The 21,604-nt window shown below is 36.6% G+C and overlaps 1 protein-coding gene across 1 annotated transcript in view; it reads left to right on the forward strand.

The window, feature by feature from the left end:
• Window positions 1–1,460: 1,460 nt before the first annotated feature.
• The window catches only part of LOC145666245 (transient receptor potential cation channel subfamily M member 1-like), a 31,340-nt gene continuing 11,196 nt past the window's right edge, over window positions 1,461–21,604 (forward strand). Inside the window, exons 1-3 of the mRNA XM_081733309.1 lie at window positions 1,461–1,507; window positions 9,393–9,673; window positions 12,811–13,202. Coding sequence (XP_081589435.1) covers window positions 1,461–1,507; window positions 9,393–9,673; window positions 12,811–13,202 — 720 coding nt within the window. The remainder of the gene's footprint in view (window positions 1,508–9,392; window positions 9,674–12,810; window positions 13,203–21,604) is intronic.

The raw sequence follows: 21,604 nt of genomic DNA on the forward strand, positions 1-21,604 counted from the left end.
ATGCCACCGGCAGTGGCGGATCTAGTCCCCTCCTCAGTTTTTTTGAGTGACAAAAATAATTTAAGCTATTATATATTGGGAACAGGTCTTCTCGGGCTAGCAGCCTGGTAAATACTGTTATATCTTGCGACGTTTCGAGGACTGACATCGTCCTCATCTTCAGGCGAATATGATGGGGCAATAGAGTGTATGGAATATATACTTCATATATGTATGATTGGACTCTTCTGATTGGTGGTGAAATGGCGCCTTCTTATTGGTGCTTGAAATGGCGGCTTCTGATAGGTGCTTTGAAATGGCGGGATATGATTGGTGTCCATGTTTGATTCAGTTGGAATCCTGTGTCTCTGTTAAGATTTGTTTTTTCTTTGTGATTGCTACAGCTTCCTTCTGTCCTAAACTCTTGAGTATTTTGCTATTCTTTTGGTCTCTGTGAATAAAATCTTATGTTTCTGTTTGGTGCTATGTTAGCATCTAGCCGAGAACGTCGCCAGGAAAGCTTCAAAGATACTTTATTCATTTTTTTTTTTGAAAATTTATAGTAAATATGATATACCTATCATAGTCTAGGTTCTGACTGCCCCCTCCCCCGTGTTTACCCTCTAGATCCGCCTCTGGCAACCGGCCGCGTCCATTGAACTCACGAAGAAGGAAGTTTGTGTGATGAGTTATCCCTGCTTCTGTATAATGATTATATAGTTCAGAAGCTGACGATCTCATGAAAAAAACTTCATAAATTGTTTCAATAAGAAGTGATCTAAAAATAAATGACTTCTCCACTGTTATAGCTTTAGTTGTAATAAATACAAACAAAAAATAATAATAATGGAAGTAAACAATATGAAGATAGAGGGAGAAAACAGGAGAACATTGAAGAAACCCACTGCAAATTTATACGATCTGGTATCGATCCACAAACCCTTCACATCAGAGGTAAGCGTCCTACGACTAAGCAATCTATTAAAATTGTTAACAAACTCATGATTAAAACACAAAGGAAGAATAAATGGAAAACGATCGATGACAGCACAAACTTTTCCACTGTTATCAAGAATCCAACTTTGGCAAAAACTTCTACTTCAGATAAAAGGTAAAAAGTCGTTTGCGTGTCGATGCAAGCCACGTAACACTAATATTAGATGAAATACATACATTATTACGCAGGTGCTATGATCAATGTGTGTACATCGAGACTTGTTGCTATGGGAATGTGACCTAGTCAGACGGATAGTCGATAACCGTTAGAAGCAAAATATTAGATCTACGTAGTTGTGTAATTGTGGACAGTCATTGAGAAACAGTTCGCGGTAATTTTGGAAGGAGCGCAATCAATGTCTAGAAATGGCCTCCAACGTCTTCAGGAAGATGTATTTTTACAACACTCATTCAAGGACTTTGTGAGGCAGTTCTGACCGCCAACATATTTATGTAACAAAGGAATGTTTTGATGTGGTACCGACATGAATAGAATTCAGCCAATTGATGAATTATCAAGAACTCTCCGCAAGTAAGTCATATCATAATTAGCTGTCTAAATTTTCAATGAGAGAAAATCAATATTTTAAAAAAGAAAATCTTACTAAGATACGATTTTCAAATTTTAATTCATTTTATTGATTCTTTAATTAATTAATTAATTAAGGTTAATTAGTTTTACGTGACTTAATCAAACAGAAATTTTTGTATGGAGCGAACAAAAGACTGGAAGATACCAGAATTACTACCACCACACTTTGTTGGTTTGGTCCTACATAAGCTAATTCGGCCGCCCAAAGGTAAAGAGGAGTATCTACATTTTGGTTGTTTTGAGAAAAAGAGCAAAAAAGGTGATTTTTGATAATTAACGTTACTGTTAAAGAATTTCTTTTCTTTTCGGCGTCAATGAAGAAAGAAAACGAACTCTTTTACAGTAACTATCAAAAATCTTTTGCTCTTTTTCTCAAAACAACCAAAATGTAGATATTTCCCTTTACCTTTGGGCGGTCGAATTGGTTCGATGATTTCATTAGAAAAATAAAATGAAATCATTTAGTTTTATGTCCCACGATTATGCCGTGTGGGCTAAAGGAGACGGTAATGATGAGTAATGAATGAGTGAATGAGGAGGCGGTAATGATGGAATGAAGAAAGTAGGAGACAACGGAAGAACCCAACAAAACCTAGAAACACGGTGTTTGTCCGCTACAAAGTACACTTCCCGCAAGCTGGGGTCGAACCAGGGACCCCACACACCAGAGGTGAACGCTCTACCATTGAGCAACCGCAGCCCCAATGATTGCATTACAGTCCAACATCTCTTTCAATACAAAGGTTATAATGGACAAAAGGGCTTAAGTCAAAAAAAAAAAAAAATACTTTTTCAGAAGAACCAAAACAAACTTGCTCTTCACTACAGCGAAATTAAACTACCGCTAATTTTAGAAGTTTTCTGTAATATCTTCAAAACAAATAAAAATATTCGAAAAGCAGAAACGTTGTGAACTAGACAATACGATTTTGCATGTGATACCTTTACCACAATTCACATATCTGCTTTTGGTATGCCGCTATTTATAGAACCCGCAAAAATGCTAAATTATCTACAGTTGCTAATCAAAAGCAGATAGATGAGTTGTGATAACGGTATCACATGCAAAATCATATTGTCTAGTTCACTACGTTTCTGTTTTTAGAATATTTTTTTTATTTATTTTGAAGATACTACAGAAAAACTCTAATATTAGTGGTAGTTTAATTTACCACTGTAGTGAGACCATTAACACCGACTAAATGTTATGAAATGTGACTAATTGAACATGGTCATTGCACCCCGATCTAAGCTCATAGTACCAAATGAAAAAAATTTTTTTCTCGTCAATAATGTATCACAAAGTGAAAACGGACAAAAAGTTACTTAAGTTCTTTTGACCATGCACCAAAGTCATGAGACGTGAATCTACAGCTTAACATAGGATCCAAACCACGTGGGCTTCCGTCGGGAATCAAACCCAAGTAGGTAAGCTAATTGTCTGCATGGTTAGGAGTTGGTACTTCCCAGCGTTGGTCCGCCGGAACTCCTGTGGTTCGGTTCCTACGTTAAGCTGTAGGTCCACGTTTCATATAGCATCGCTGCTGAAAGGGACGCTAAACTGAAGATCCAACCCCAATCCAAATAATTATAAGAATGAGTAAGGTAATTTTTATTCAATTCTCCTGGAAATTCAAGTTTTACTCAACTTGAATATAGGTCTATATATAGTGTTGCCACGGGACGAGACGAGACGAGACTTCAGGCTGTCTCGTCTCGTCTCGTGCAAAGCATGTCTCGTCTCGTGTCTCGTCTCAAAAAAATGTGCTTGTCCCGTCTCGTGTCTCATCTCGAGAGGTTCTGTCCCGTCTCGTCTCGTTTGTCTCGTTCCGTCTTCTTTCATTTCCCAAGAAGTTTCGAACGATATGCTACTTGACCCTCTTACATTTTGTAATTTTTGAGTTGGACACCGCCCAGTACACTGCGGGTGGCCTTGTGACAAGAATTTTTGCTTTGATACGTTGTACTTTTAAACTGATCAAACACATGTTTTCGAGTTTTGGCATCTGTCTTATCGTTTGCGATTTCAAGAGGTGGTAACGGATTATCTGGACACTCTATATATCCATATAACTCGCATAGTATATGCATTCAGAAAATTTTTATTACAGTTTTGTAATAGGCTTCATTAGTGCTTTCGATTGGTATATAAACCATCTTCCACTTCGATATATAATCTCCCTCTCTTCCCTTGTAAGTTACAAGTATTACCCAGAACACACAAGACAAGAAATGTCACGGTAGCTACACCGTGAAGCCTTCACCTCTGGTGTATGTGGTAGTCGGTTCGATCTCGGTTAGTGCCATGTGAGCTTTGTGGTGGACAAACATTGAATGTGTGTGGGGACCGCGGTGGCTCAGTGGTAGAGCGTTCACCTCTGGTGCTTGGGGTCTCGGGTTCGATCCCAGCCCCGCCAAGTTAACTTTGTGGTGGACAAACACCGTGTGCGTGTTTTTTCTCGGGGTTCTCCCGTTTCCTCCCACTTTCTTCATTCCACCATTTCATTCATTACTCATCATCACTATCTCCTTTAGCCTAACCGGCATAACCGTGGGACGTTAAACTCAAAGATTTCATTTCATTCATTTCATTTTTCGAATGTGTGTGTTTTCTCCAAGTTGTCTAGTATCCTACCACTTTCTTCATTCCACTAATTTTCCCATCATCATCCATTCGGCCAAAGTTGCCTAAAGGTCTTAAAAATAAATTCAAATAAGCTCACAAGGCAAGGACAAATAGTTTACAAGATAATATATCTCTGCTGTTAGTTGTCTGGGGCTTCTCGACCCTGGCTTCTTTTTTTTTTTTTTTTTCATTCTAAAACATTGAAATATGTTTCACCAATTTCAATACACGAATATACAGTAAATTGCTCATAGGTACGTCGAAGATGAAGACACTAATGTTAAATAATGTTTACACGACAAGCAAAGTTCGATGTAAAGGTGTCATCATCCCCGACACTATCGTATACTATCAGCCCACTTGCTTTATAGTGTCTGTATATATATATATATATATATATATATATATATATATATATATATATATATATATATAGATAGATAGATAGATAGATAGATAGATATAGATAGATAGATAGATAGATAGATAGATAGATATAGATATAGATAGATATAGATATAGATATAGATATATACAGAGAGAGAGAGAGAGAGAGAGAGATGGAGAGATATATAGATAAATAGAGAGATAGATATGTATGTACACTTTGATTTCATATATTCCAGCCTTTAGGTTTCACAGTGTTAACCCATAACAATCCAAAAACTACTTTCCATTTTAGCATATATAGATTTGTTGCAATTATTTTTTTTAAAGCTCGGAACCAAATAATTTTATTGAGTAATGGAAAGTATTTGATTGAAATTTTATATGTTACTGCACACTAAGCTCTACTTAAAGTGCCATAGTAATGGGAGCTGAACGACACATCGGACGAAAGAATGCTTGGGGCCAGTCTTCATTTCCATGGTTCAAATCTGTTCCCATAACCGCGGGGTGTGTGCTACTATGTGGTGCTTGCCCCGTTTGTGTAACAAACTCATGACAGTACACCCAGATTAGCTAATGGCTAAAAAAAAGTTGATTTTTGGGTGGCCATTTTGGATTAAAGTTCCTTATATTGTCGGGATCTATTCCCAATCATACAACGTACATCTTCATACCAAGCCGAGCGGTCTGCGGCGATAGACCATCGGCTTGAAGGTCCCGGGTTGAGTCCCGGAAGGGTCATGTGTATGGATTTTAACAACATTTGTTTTTTCATACTGTCAGGGGGGGAATCGTACGGGATAAAAGGATTTCAGTCTGAAAAAAATGGAGAGAATATCCTCCCCAGGATACTTTCATGGGAGTAAGGAATTAGTAAAAATATAGGATATACATTTTATAGCAAGTTTAAAAACATGGTTTGGGTATTCTATTTCTTTTCTGTTAATTATATTCTTCAATGTTCGAATTTTGATCATTCTCATGATATTTTCTGCTTTCAACGGAGTTCCATGAATATTATACCAAATGTTCTTTACACTTATCAAGTTCGAGAGGTTTAGTGCGCCTGTAAGAAACAATTTCTGAAGATAATTCAGGTCCTAATGAATATTATTCACTAGGAAAGGGAAGTATTCCCCTCCTCTCGAAGCAGAGGGCAATTTCGCACCCTGGTCAGATCAAACATTTCCGCGTAACAAAACGAAGGTCCCCCTGTAAAGCCTCTTCACCTAAAGTGTTATTGTTAGTATCATAAATTTGCTGAAAGCAAACAATTTGAAGGGTTCGTCGATAATATCTTTGCTTCTTTTGTCGTTCGCCCGCCTTCCAAACGAAGAGGTGAATTTTACAACATGACTGCTGTATAACAAGCGAGCGATTGGTAAAATGGTAAAAGTGTGTTTTATGTGTGTGTGTATGTGTGTGTGTGTGTGTGTGTGTGAGAGAGAGAGAGAGAGAGAGAGATAGAGAAGACAAAATTTTAGTTGCAAGATGACATACTTCAATTGCCGTTTTCGGTTCATATAGCAAAAAGAATACCGCCACCAGAGAATAAAGACAAGTGTAGACCTTACCCAGTTTTCAAATTGAATAGATGGTGATGGTAGTTCGGTTTCTTGACCTTGTAAAAATCTTCCCTGTCTTTGATTTTGTTTGTCATCATTCCAGCCAGAAATAAAAAAATGAGAATTCCTCAGTTTACAGCAAGGGGAATTAGGGACAAGACATTAAGGATGATATTCCTGGAAGCTCATGTATCACGATTGTTTCATTCAATAGACAGAGGACACTTTTCTATGAAGGCTTTTCAACATGTTTTCTCACAAAGGGGATTTTCCTTTTGCAATCTATATGACCACTGTCAATTTCAATCTTGGCCATTCCCGCCAGCGTTTTCATTTTCGAGACACGAGACGAGACGAGACATTTCACGAGACGTCTCGTCTCGTCTCGTTTTCGAGACGGGACAAGAAGTCTGTCTCGTCTCGTGTCTCGTCTAAGAGGGTTCTGTCCCGTCTCGTGTCTCGTCTCGTTTACGAGACGAGACGAGACGAGACACGAGAAATGTCTCGTCTCGTGGCAACACTATCTATATATAATACTAAAAATTTGGATCTTTCAGAGCGTCTGTAGATACATGAAGTAAGGAAGTGTTTCATAATTTTCAAAAATATTTCTTTGAGACAATAATACGAAGTAACTGTAGTTATGTTCATTTGAAATAAATAAAACTCCATTTTGTTGTTCTAAAGTCGTCTTTATTTATTGCCATCTCATTAGTAGTCGTACTAACTGTCCCTCCAGGGTGATCATAGAAACAGCGTCATCGAGGCGAATGCCCGGATAAATCCTTTAATCTATACGTCTCACTCTGCTCCCTTCCAAACATTCTGTTTCCTTTTTGTTAATATCTTAAGACTTCAGTATAAAATGGCCTTTTCACCATGCTTGAAAGTTTAATTAAGAAACAAATAAATTGGACATTTAAACCTAAAAATACACTGAAACTTATGCTTAGTGGAATCTCAAGGTACTTCCATTGAGAACAGTTTCCACTAATTTTGAACAATTTTGTATTAACTAGAAAAGAAGTAGTCAAATAACCAGTATTAAGCGTAACTTAAGTACTTTTCTATTAGTTACTATTAGCTGCTAATTAATAAGTATTTCATGTATGCTAAATGCTGTAGCCTTCTTATGTTCGAGAGCACAGTTTCAATAGAGAATACTATAAGAATATAATAGAACAGCAGTGCATAGTAGATTCTTGTAGTCATAAAGAAAATAAAAATGAATCAAATCATTTTCTTAAAACTAAAATGAAAGTTACAGCCGTTAGGAACACGATGCTCGTGTGTTATAACTTACAGATGCAGAAAATCCATACTTATTACCTCTATTAGTATTTCAAATACGTGGGTAAAAAAGTGGAAAATATGGGAAACTGAAATACTATCCTTAGGACTTTAAAAAATCCCGTTTTAAAAGCTAGAATTATATTTTTCATTTTCTCGTTAACTTTAAATAGACCTGATTTTTTTTACGGCAGAGTTTAAAATAATCTTTCAGAATTTTTATTCCCGGGAGAAATGGTGGCCAAAATCAAATTGTGAAGGGACTACGCTCACACACTATTTGCTAAAGGACGTGTCCTACGTAAGAATTTAATTTAACTTAGTTCTGATGGCTGAGTTCAAATGGAAGAAACCAATAAACTGACAGCGGTATTTCAAATTTTCTTTCGAGGTATCCACTGACGTAAGAGTTCCACGCATTTACTAATATGTTAGTATGTAATTGATTAAAAGACACGTATTTCCCACGCTCAGGGGGGCAATTGCCTCTTATCCTCCACAAATGACCCCGTTCCTATAAACATTATAGTGATAGAAGAAACTGTAACTTTTGTTACATTTTCAAAATAATACCGTGTACCATATAATGTCCGCACTAGCATTTCCACATTGTATATTCTGTGTTTTTCCACTGCCTACTATTTATGAAAGGGAAATAGAAATGTTTCTACACAATTACGAAAAGCAGCTCAAATCTCCTTAAGTAGATAAGTATTAGCAATATTGGCAATATTAGCAATAGCAGCAAGGTAGTAGCAATATTGAATTGCGGTATTTTTCGTTTGATTTCAAAACACCTCTTATTTGCTTCAGATGCGGTGCAAGTACGGAAAATAAAACTGAAAGACCCGTGTAATGTTTTCACCCTGACATTTATAATTGAAATTTTGGGTAAAACTGTGTGGACATAACATAGGCGTATACTGTAAGAAGGAATCATATCTACATAAAAATAGATGTGAATACTTCTGTATTATGTCAGCCTATGCTTTCTTTGGCTAGAAGCAAAGTTGTTTGGAATCGTAAACGTATCTTCAGAAACACACTTTTTGTTTTCTTTTACCAGAGATGACGTGGGTGAATGAAAACTTATGGTATAAAATGGTAAAGTGTTTGTCATGGGCCATTTTAGGATGTATTTCAATTTAATTAGCATATATAATTATTTTCTCATTGAATTACAGATACTTTTCAGTGGAAAATAGGATGCAATTTAAAAGTCTCAAATCAAGGTAAAGTAGGGGAACGTAAAGGAAGAAAAAAGTGTAAAATTCGACTGTCTCTCGTAAGCCAAGTAGTAAGTCCTATTGTTATTATTACAATTACAAATACCAATATCCAAAAGTGCCTGAAGTTCTTGTTTTACTTAGGTATACTCATCCCAGGTAAGTAAATAGAAACAAATAAAAAAGGAAGAAAAATTGGAGCTTTGAAAGTAAAACCTAGACAAATTTACCAGTGTTTGGAAGATGCTGTCTACAATAACTGAACAGAGTGGGTCGTAGTGGGTCACGGTGGGTGGTGTGTCGCATTGGGTTACATCCTGTTGACCCAGACACACTGACTCACTCATAAATCTTGTCCCACGACCCAGGGGCGTCATTTCAGACTTCGCTTGAGGAGGGCAAGAGTATCACAGACATAAGACTTTCACATTTTGTACTAGTATATTAGTAAACAATCTATTAAAGTATATGTATTCCTCAAACTCTTGGGGGGGGGCGGCAATTTCCCCCCTGCCCCCCTAAATGACGCCCCTGCCACGACCCACTGACCCACTCCATCTCTGCATTTTACACCGGATGTGATTAAATTACATTGATTAGTCCTTTCCTAAACTAGAGGTTTAACAAAATAATGCTTCAAATTTTCATGTAGCATAAAATCTTATAGCACTTGTGTTCTTTACTTTTTATGTATTATTTTCTTTTTCTTATTTTTCTGTCTCCAGTAGGTTTAATGCTTCCGATTTCAACCCAAACAGAGGAAATCAAAATAAAATAAGTGAACAAACATGGGCGCTACAACGAATGAAATTAGGATTGTCATCCGGTGGATCCAAACCAACAGATGACAAATCCGATTGGCTCAAGGACTTCTGTCGCAAAGAATGTGTTCTATTTGTAACAGCAAAGCGCATTAACCAGGAGAATATATGTTACTGTGGAGCGCCGGAATGGGAACACGACACTCGTCCAAAGTATCTCTCAGCGACCCGTGCAGAGGATGGGAAAGGTAATAAAAAAGAGTTGATACAAAGTAATAAGTTGATATGAAGAGTTTAATAGATATGAAATGGTATTCTATAGAACGAAGTCAAGTTCATCTTTTGGTGTTTTACTTTTTGAATGAGCAATGTGTCATTAACCTTTTGGCATTTTTTTAGTTTAACGTCCCACGATTATGCACGAGGCTATGGGAGACATGATGATGACATGAATGATAAAAGTGGGAGGAAACGGGAGAACCCTGAGAAAACCGACACAAGATGTTTATAAAACTCTCACAAGATATTTGCCCACTACAAAGCTTACTTGGCAGCAATTGGGATCAACCCAGGGATTACATGCATCAGAGATGAGCATTCCACCACTCACTTACTACTGCCCTGGCTTGAAAGTGATAGTAGTTGTATTCTTTGCATATGTATACTGTCTCGTCTCAAACATTTTCTGAGGAAATAGTAACTGCGGAGATGTTCATAAGATAATTAAAATTTAAAAAGTCAACGTAAAAGAAAGCATATGAAACAGCAACGCTGAAAGTTTCATTTGTCCCTCAGCTCAAAACAAATCTTACTTCCCATTGCCTTTGCCGGTAATTATATCAGCTGATGATATTTCGAGATCCAAATATATGACGCCAGGCCTGTGGCCTGATATGTGCTATGGCACTTAAAAAAAAAAATAATAATAACAGTCTTTACGTGATGCAGTCACAAGCCCTGATTACTTAACAGTTTCAATTGAATAGATAGATTAAAACTAATTAAACACGGTTTGATTTTTTTTTTTTTAAGTAACGAAGATTAAATGTATCGTTATTAGACATACCTGCAGCTAGCAGATAGGTGCTGACATCCTTCTTAAGTTCTTCCCTAAGCATCTCCTCCATTTGTTTCAACACTTCCCATTTTTTCTTCTCAGGACTGATGACAGAAGAAACGTGCTATTTTTATTTTGAAATATCCGAGCACTCGTTATCAATGCATAACAGAGATGGCCACACCACACGGCACACAAAAATCTAGCTGCAGTGGTGAGAGTGATGACAGTTTTTGATACGATACTCTGTAAGAATGGCGTGTAATTAATTATTCGTTTTCTCCATTTCCGTAAGAAACAGCTTGAAATTCATTGCCAGTTGAGTGAGACATGTGATGTTTGTGTCATGGATATGTCTAATGTGCGTTTGTTGTGTGACAGTTCAAATAAGGTAGAAAGTCGTGTGACAAAAAAGACATCTCGACCTCGCACAGGCCGGTCTGATGATCGAACGAATGGAGAAAATTGTTTTGGAGGGTCGCCGAATGAGTGTGGCACACATAGACTCCAAAGTTGACATTTCATTGGGATCTCTGTACACTGTCGTCAGATCGGCTTGTGCGAGACTGAGATTGTCTTGGTTTGTTATTACACGACGTTCTGCCTTCTTTAACTGTTGAACCCACGAACGCACATTACACACATCCATGACACCATCATCACATGTCTCACTCAACTGGCGATGGATTGCAAGCGGTGTCACACCACGCAAAGGGAGAAAATGAATGATTACACGCTTTTCTTGCAATGAAAACGCCGCCATTTTATGAGTATCGTAACAATCAGAAAGTCATCACAGTGAGAAAAAAATGGAGGTGTTATAACTTGAATGCTCCTCGTATTAAAAAAAAAAAAAAAAAAAAACTTATAACCATTTCATAATCTTTTCTTATGGACCAGAAATTTGGGTGCTCAGTTTGACACTATAATCACTGGGCACCCAATTTGGGGTATTGAAAACAATTATTACTTCATATAATACCGTTTTGTAGATACTACCTGGCTTACTCTTTACATTTTTTTTGATATTCTTCATAGCTCTTAAGTTGTTGACTAAAATTTAAAAAAAGTGGAAGTGCCTTAAATCTCTCTCGAAACACGTGAGAACTAAAGCCACGTACAACAAAGAGAGTGTTTCTGAATTACAGAACGGAAATGTCCGCTCTGATTGAAATTTGTCTACAGGATATAATTTCTTCTTCTTCTACTACTTTTTTTTTAAAATTTCATTCAATGATTACTCCTAAGAGCATTCCGTAAGGTGGCTCCATTTCGGAAAAAGAGAAACATCTGAAGGAAATTTTCTGAAAGAAAGCCTCAAACACGGAACAAAATGGTAAGTACTGCGTGTGATGTTACAGGATTACATAAAGGACCGACACGACCTAGGGTCGAAACGGTATAGAACCGAAACGGCCCAGGACTGATACGGTACAGGATCGAGACGGCATAGCACAGACACGGCGTACGACCGAAAGGGCATAGGATCGAAAACAGTTACCTGCATACGAAAGGGAAAACCGTCATACGATCGAAACGGCGCGGCGTAGGGCGGAAACAATTTCTGAGCTGAAATTTCGGTCGTATGACGTTTCTGTCCTGTGCCGTATAGGTCCTACACCGCATTCCCATGTTAGATGAACAAAAGACAATCTGAAACATATTGTGTAAAGTTTTAGAAGAAGTCATACAGTTCGGTGAAAATAACCTGAAATACAAAATCTCACATTTATATTATTGGGCATTGTTTCGTTTGACTGAATAATGTTGACCTTACAATTTCTATCTGTAAATCGCATAGGTTCTATCTACTGTTGAGTTTTTTGGGAAATCACTTCGGAAAAACTGAAATTCTATCGAAGTAACCTCCCTAAAGAGCCGCCACTGACTTTATCTTATTACTTAAGTACTACGAAATTATACTTGTCCGAACAAACTCCGTTCTCACACGAGTGCATTAAAAGATTTCATTAACATTATTATCTTTGTTAGATATGTTGTTTGAGATTTCGTTATGTGAGCATTTTACTTTTTCCACTTTCATCCTTTTTCCACTTACAAGGAATGAATCTGTTGTATAAAAATATTTTCAACCTACTATTGAAATTAATCCATTTTGTTTCATAACTGTGCATAAAATCGAAGTTCTACATTTAATTAATTCCAATGAGTTATTTACTGTATTTTAAATCACAAATTAAATCTTTCTTGATAGTATAAAGCAATCAGATGTCGAGCAGTTACTTGTCTTTGCATTTAAATATTTATTATTTGTGAATTTTTAAAATTATTAAATTTGTATCCTATTTGTATTCATTTCACCCATAGCGAAATATGAACCTGAAGCGGCCGCCAACAAGTCTCAATGGAACGAAGCGTTTGCCATCCACGAGTTCCCGACTGACTCCGGTGGGAAAGTCTTCTGGTCCGGCGAAGAAAGTCCTGATGGAGCTCTGTTTGTTCGTGTCTCGGACTGTTCTCCGATGGAACCTATTCTTCAGCTACTACGAAGAATGGCTCCGTTGCCCAACCTCTTTGTATCCATTCGAGGTGATATTTACACCCCTTGTCAGTTGACGGGAAGACGACGACGGATATTTGCTTCTGGGCTCTGTCGTGCAGTAGCTGCAACTAGAGGATGGGTAGCCACTTATGGGCTAAACAGTGGAGTTTCTCGTCTTGCGGCGGAGGTCCTCAAAGAACACAAATCTCTAACAATGGTGAGATCTTATTCTGTAAATAGTGAATCCACCAAGTGCAACATATGTAAGGAAAATTAGTTTTATAAATGCTCAATTGCACAGGTATTTGTCTTAAGTGTTCTACCTGAATTCAGGCTCTTACACGGGAGGACCCCACAAGTTGTTGCTAAAATCTGATTGCCAGATAGCACATGTGATAAAACATCATGAGAAATGAACATGAGCAAAATTTAAGGTGCTGTGAAGCAGAAGGATAGAAGCTACAAGGATTCAAAATTTGAATATCCAAAGAATTATATCATGGAATTATGTACGTTTACTGTAAATTTCCTGAAAACCGTTAAAGCAATCAAAACAAACGTTGCACGATATAATGAAAACAAAATGCCCTATCGAAAACCATAAACAATGTTGCCATAGGTGAAGCAGTGTTGCCAACTCAGCATAAAAATATTTTATTATAAATAGCATCATATACAAGTGTGCACAGATTTAAAATGCACTATTATCACTAAACATAACAGTGGAGTGTAGGGGTACAGTGTTGCACGCTATTGGAGCTACGTGTGCTGAAAATGTACAAAGGAGAAGTCTGATATGTGGAAATAGATGACAATAAAGGAATCTGGGTCTCATACTATGAATTTAGTTCAAATGCATAATACAGATAGTATAACATAGCAAAATGTCAGCAATGTCACAAAATATTAATGCACTTGAAAAACGAAATTGGGTGATGCAATTTTTAGTCCTACGTCAGCTTCGAAGGTATATAGGAGTGCAAAATGAGATCGGAATCACTATGAAAGAGAAAGATAACAATGAAATGTAAGGTGAAAAGTACTACAAAAACATGTCCGAGGCGGGATTGGAACCCTCGATGCCTAATATCGGTTGTCTAGCCTTCTAAACCACACCGCTATCCGGTCCAACTAAAAACAAAACGAGGTAGTAACAAAATAATTATATTTCCAATGTGAATATGGTAATATTACGGTGCACAAACATAATCATATAGTATGTAGGAGAGGAAGTAACAGAATGTGTTACTTAACACGAAAGACACAAACCAAGAAAGCACTCTTTCAAATATTGATAAGATGACCTGGAGAACCAGTTTACAGAATTAGAAAATACGTGTTTCTATCCTCGTGTGTATCGTTTTGTTTTCGCGAGTTGTCTGCTTATTCATCGGGGCTGCAGAAGTATATTGCAAAATCCTCACTTTTTTCTAATGCATTCTTTTATTTAGTATTACCCTTTGTTTCCACACATCAGACTTCTCCATTGTACATTTTCAGCACATGTAGCTACAATAGCGTGCAACACTGTACCACTACTACTTCACTGTTATGTTTAGTGATAATAGTGCATTTTAAATCTGTGTACACTTGTACATGATGCTATTTATAATAAAATATTTTTATGCTGAATTGGCAACACTGCTTCACCTATGGCAATACTGTTTATGGTTTTCGATAGGGTATTTTGTTCTCATTATATTATGCAACTTCTGTTTTGATTGCTTTAACGGTTTTTAAGAAATTTACTTTAAACATACATAATTCCTTGATACAATTCTTTGGATATTCAAATTTTGAATCCCCGTAGCTCCTATTCTTCTGGTCCATAGCACCTTAAATTTTGCTCATGTTCATTTCTCATGATGCTCTATCAGATGTGCTATGTGGCAATCAGATTTTAGCTACAACTTGTGGGACCCTCCCGTGTTAGTTTATCTACTAGCCTAAATGTATCTAGGCAGGGTCACTAATAGTAAATCACGAATAGGATGATGAGTTCCGTTTTCTTGTGAATCAGTTGTAGAGGTGGCCTAACTTTCAGTGATCTATCTCAGATTATGAAAATATTTGGCAATCTACCGCAGTCCTTTGCCACTTAGCTATGTACGGAGCCGGATTTAGACTTCATGAGGTCCTAAGCTAATGAAGGTATGGGGGCCCCGCGTATGTCCAGTTATCCTTTGTCAATGACAAATTGTCTGCACTTCACTGTGCAGCTGCACGCTACATGTTGCCATGCAATCAGTCCATGAAGAACGTAGGCATCCTATTTGCAGAAATGAGCAAACTAGTGAAATTTTTGGGAGCAGGCTAGCAAGAGGGACCCCGTTATTCACATCATAGGAGCCTACACAACACAAAATACTGTTTCTTTATGAAAGTTTTATAACTTATTTGTCATCCTATAGTTTGGAAATGTGCATTCATCTTGTCTGTATTTTGTTCGGGGCCCCCGAGAGAGCGAAGCAACAAGCTATAGCTTGTTTAGCTTATACGTAAATCCGGCACTGGCTGTGTGTAATGGAGATTCCCATTATTTTTAGGTTAATTTAAAAGAAGAAAAAAACATTTGGAATAAATACTTGTTTTGTGTACGGCATATTAACTACATTATTTGACTTCAAAAATTCTTTAGGCCATGCTCACTAAAAATGTAGAAGCGCTATGCTTCTTCAGAAATGGCGTAATAGGTGTCAAAAGTTTATCGGAAATCTGAGTAATCGTTTGCTTATGCACTTCATTCTACAGCAAATAATGTGAAGTTAGAACTTAGACGAATATCGATATTGATAATAAAGAACCAGATAACAAGTTACCGAAACATACAAATAAATATAAGCACTGTATTGTTCTAGTTCCTAAAAGTAACGCTATTCCTACACCCGAAAAGAAAAATGTTATAATTCCTAGGGAATGCAGAATGGATTCAAGCAGTTTGCTTAACAATAGCAAATCAGTACTATTAGCAGTACATCAGAACTAGTGATAAGACCATTTTAATGTAAGAATGAATACATTTTGAAATAATAATAATAATAATAATAATAATAATAATAATAATAATAATAATAATAATAATAATAATAATAATAATAATAATAATAATGTGGAAGTCAAAAATACGTTTTTTTTTCTGTTTTTGAAAACGTGCGGGTAGAATCTATCAATTCAAAACGGAAAGGATATTTATGTAGGCCCCAAAAATGTAAGTCATTATATTGAAACACCATTAAATGTTTTCCAACAAGGCGTACTTGACTTCAAATAGCTACGCCAACTGTTAGAAACAGGGTCACTTTTAAGGTGATGGCGAACCCATCGGCAGCCATGGGTCCCGTTCTCTGACTTTAGTTAATAGAGAAACTAAACAAAACTTTAATGCTCTACATAAACGAGTTAAAATATTACATAGCCCCAGGCACGTGGCCAGGATTTCGTGAAGGGGGGGGGGATCCGTGACATGAAATATTGTGGTCATCACACCTGGGGCTCGATCATTCTAAACTATTTTACTGGAACATACATTGGTTGGTTTAGCCAGGATTTCGGGGGGGGGGGGGTGACATGAAATTCTGAAAGCCCAGGAGCTCGATCAATCTAAACTACTTTACTATCAACATATATTGTTTTGTTAGAACACTAAAATGAGGATATTTTAGTAAGTATTTTAATAACAAACTATAAAGAAATCTCGAGTAAAATAATAATAAAAAAAGTATTGAAAAAGATTTTACAACATTTACATCCTTCCTCTGTTCATTCAAATATAACAATTTTCCTTTCATTATGACCTCAACTATTATAAAAAGTATATATCCACTATTATAAAACTTACATATTCAATAATATCTTGTAAAATATTTTACAATATCTGCGTTCCTTTCTCTGTTGAATCAAATGTTAACAGAACTTTCTTTCCACATAAAATTTTTCTTTTTATTATTCCGTCAACTACTGTCTGTTCCAAATGACAGGTTAAAGGAGCAGCAGAAAATTGTTTCTGAAATAACATGCTTGATACTGCAAGGATGCGATGACGAAAAATTATGATTAAAAAAATGTCCACGCTGTTATACAACGTCACTATGTTTTCGGAAGCTTGAAATCTCCCTGCCTAGTAGCAGAAATTCTGAGAAATCCGTAACTTTTCTAGAAATTTCAAATTCCCTGATTTTTCCAGGATATCTCCCTCACCTCGCCACCATATATTGCAACACAAATCTAATCATAAGAAAGAGTAACCAAAAGCTTCCTGTAGCTTTTTATTTTTAATGCTGATCCTTCTTTTCCATATTTAATTTTGTTTCATCCTTCCTTATTTTTTTTCATTTCTGATCTCGAAAGGAAGGGGGGTCCGGACCCCCCTTGGCTACGTGCTTGCATAGCCCTAATATTACGTGATGCAAAGTATTCTATGAAAATACAGCGAGGAAAGAGCTTATAATTTTGTCAAAAACCTTAATTTACTTCTTTTAACTGTCGTTTTCAAACTCTTATTACCAAAAAGCCAATTCATAAAAAATATATCGTTTTATAAGGATTTTTGTATCAATGATGGTCACTAACGCCTACGGAGAATGTTCAATTTTTAGAATGAAATTACTAAAGAATGAATTACGAAACAGCGTGTCACATTAAAGCACCTAAGTTTATTAGCTATCAAATATGAGATATTAATTAGAAAATATTAACTTTGATGGCTTAATATATATGTTTGCCACTTCAAAATGTAGAAGTTACTTTAATATGGGGAAGCATGCTAGTGAGAAGAAGTGAATTTTTATGTTTCTTTTAGATATCAAAATACTTCATAGTTCATGCCATTATCTTAACATGGTAGAATCTGTGCACCACAGGAAATGGAACCTCAAATCAGAAACACCAAAATTTACTATTCAGATAACTAAGAAATCGAAAAGGAAATCTTACAATTGTCATTTTTCTTTTTACTAAATCGGTAACTCATAATTGTTAAACTAATTATATTGAGATTAGGAATGCATTCGAGTCGAGTCGAGTCGAGATTTAAGCCTGTCTCGACTCGTCTCGAGAAAATGTTGTCTCGACTCGTGTCTCGACTCGAAAATATGTTTCTGTCTCGACTCGTGTCTCGACTCGACAGTCTCTGTCTCGACTCGACTCGAATTCGAGTCGAGACGTCTCGAAATTCGAGTCGAGACAAAATGTACGAGTTAAAATATACGTACACATAAGCCAGACCATCATGACTACCTACCTAATTGTCAGTATGTCGACTTTTGGCATGGATAAAAACGGCGACACGTCTTGGCATACACGCAATGATCCTTGATAGGTCGCTGGAGAGAGCTGGCACCACATGTGCTCACTCAGGTCACCTAATTCCCGTAAATTCCGGGAAGGGGGGCGATGTGTTCTGACGTCACGTTCAATCACATCCCACAAGGGACATCACTCAAATGTCCGGCTCCAATTTCAATGAAACTTTTTTTGCTGATAGAAGGCATGTATGCATCATTACTTGTGATGAAAAATTTTTCCCATGGTGCATGTTTTCTATTATTTTTAAATAACTTTTAAGAATTGTGATGTGGTTATTAGAGATTACTACAGAAGTCCCTTACTACCCTTTATAAACGGAGCGTTAATGAAGAAAAGTGAAGAAAAACCATGTGGATACATATAAGTCCTGGGGGGAAGTCGTATGGTAGATATGACCTTGATGGCAGCCATCTTGAAATCCGCCATTTTGAATTAAGGTCAAGTTTCCAAAATGGGAATAGGGTAATATGATACATAATTTCGGGCTAGAATTTAATTAGAAAAATAATGGTGAGGTTAGTTTTAAGATACGCCCATTTGGAGGAAAGTTACAGGCATATTAATTGTTTTTACTTACTGTGTGCGTAAGTCCCTTCTTACTTTCGTCTCAAGACCAGTAAATCGATCGCAACGGCAGAGCCCGGTTTCGCACTAGTGTTTAGAAATCTTTAAACTCACTTGAGGCAATATTTGTGGATTATTGTATTGTATTTTGCCTTTAATTAAATTTGAACCCACTTCATGATCTTGTGTAAAGTATCACTAAAAGAGAATTTCTGTTTTTATGGAGAACGTAAGCATGGCAATTATAAAAGGTGAGTAAGGTGCGTATGTATTTATAAGAAAGTTTATTTTACGAGTCTTTTGTGGTTCCGCCAACCTATTCTTTAGTTGTTTTTTTTTTTAAAATACTCATATCTCATAAATAAAAGAGCTATTATAAAATCTCTTACCACTATTCTTTAATACTTATAAAATTTTATTTATTGTAAAAGCACTGGCGAGATATTTCTTATCGCCCACTAAAATTATGGTGGAGCTCCTTCGTGGCTAACGGTTAGCATACTTGCCTTTGGCGTGGGAAACCTGGGCTTGATTCCCGGTGGGAGTTCATGTGGTTCGGATTCCACGTTAATCAGTAGGTCCACGTCTCACATAGCCTCGCTGCTGAACGGGACGTTAAACTCAGAATCAATTCAACTCAAAATTATGGTTTTGACTTTATTATGATGTCATTAGTTTAAACGCCCAACTGCCCAGTAATTATAAACATTGACTACATTATAAAATTGTAATTTGTGACGACTAAAATATCAGAATTTAAAGATTATTCTTTGGGTTTTGGAACATTTTGAAAAACGTGAAAAACTGGTACTGCACCGATACAACACACCTTTTGGATTTATCATAACATGTCTTACATAGCTTTGGTTCGATTCTCAACACGGACTGCAACTACCCGTTAAATTGTGCATCCGAAAGGCACTCTTTGTTAAACCTCGCTTATCACCGCTTATCTTAATAATATATATAACTTCACCGCGAAGCAAATATTGCATTTCTCTCTTTCATCCTAACACAAAACAAAACTAACCACAGCTGTGACACGAAGGAGCTATTTCGAAAAGAAACAAGCCATGCTTCATAGAGATGTGTACCAAATGATAGAAGTATTGTTTTCTTTCCTGTTTATTGATATCAGTTGGTGTTCTTAATGAGTTTACTCATTAGTTTAGAAAGAGTATATATGGAATTTGGACATATGTTGTACGTATTCTCCTGAGAAACTGATGAGACCAGAAAAGTTATAAGGACAGATGGAATAGGTTTAATCTACGTGACTTTATCAAATATTTATTCTCCATAATGGTACCACGCGGAAAACTTGGTATAGGCCTACTTTTATCTTTGCCTCCCTCTGTTAGCTGTTTCGTATCATATATATCGAATGGTTTTGATATTCCTTCTGATCATTAAAACAACAATGGTACCTGTGTGCGTGCAGAAATGCAAAAGCACAAGGTAACTTCCTATTTGTTTTGGAAACAACAAACCCATTTCACGTGTGCGAGAGAAATTGAGCACAGCGAGATCGGGTGTTTACTCACGGTCAGTTCGCAGCAGGAGTCCATGGTAAAAGATTTGGCTATCTCGAAAACACTCGCAAAACCTTACAAATACAAAAGACTGCGCTTCAAAGAAAGTTTATACACAGATGTTTCAATTTTCTTTTAGCATCTTTCTTCAGCAAAAGAGTCGGTTCATTGTATTCGAAAAAGGGAAGGGAGAAAGGGTGAATTTATATTTTATGTGGGTTGTAACGTTGTAAGTAGTATAAACAATACATACCGCTTCCGACTCTGTACTGAAGCACTTCCTTTAGCGGTATATCACAATACGAAAACCAGTGAGCAAGTAAACAGTCTTTTGTAGGATCGTGTTTTACTTCTTGAATTTATTTTTGAACATTTCTGTGAATTCAACAACAGAACGCAGTAGAAATACGGACTAGTTTTTACTCCAACCATTACTTTCGCTCCAACCCAGGGATGCCACATTTATGATTTCGTACTAGATTTGGTGATTTTACTATTGAACTAGTGATCTAGTACGTACTTTGGGTAAATAGGCACATTCTAGTGATTTTTTTGCATTTTTTTCCTGATGGAGACAAATGAGAAGGAAATGGTTCTTAAAATAAAAGGAAGAAGTATATTGCAGTTCAAAACAAATGCAGAAACCTTAAATTATTTTTTCTTTTCCCTCTGACTGAATGAAACCCCTGCTGTGTAACGACCTTAGATAAACAACGGCTATCTTTGGTCCGCTACCTCCTTTTGTTAGCCGACATGAAATGGGTTACTTTTTTTTCTGGAAGAAAGTGAAGAAATAATTATCCAGTACATTTACGTTTTGTCAGGCACACAGGCGCAGTCTGTACTTGTTTCCTAACGAATTTTAGCAACATAACATAAATGAAACATATGTACCAGAAAATAGAGGCAGTACAAACGGAAATTTTCATCTGTGACACATTTGATGAGAAATATAGTTAGATATCACGTGCAAGCACTCTAAACATGTCCTATCCTGTAATTCTATTCGTATGTTTATGTAGGTGAGACTGAGAAATCAAGAAACAATAATAACTGGTTTTCTTCCAGGGGAAAAATCTAAATGTGAAGGGGTGTTACACTGGGACTTTAATTGCGTCCTTTGTACAAGATTAACAAGTAATAGCAATTTTTTAATTTATTTTAGTTCTTGGGGAGAGGAAGATGGAAGCGAACCCTCGTAAGGACCTCTGCAAGGAAA

Source organism: Thermobia domestica, chromosome 12, assembly GCF_964235325.1.
Source record: "Thermobia domestica chromosome 12, izTheDome1.hap1.1, whole genome shotgun sequence".
Taxonomy (NCBI): Eukaryota; Metazoa; Arthropoda; class Insecta; order Zygentoma; family Lepismatidae; genus Thermobia; species Thermobia domestica.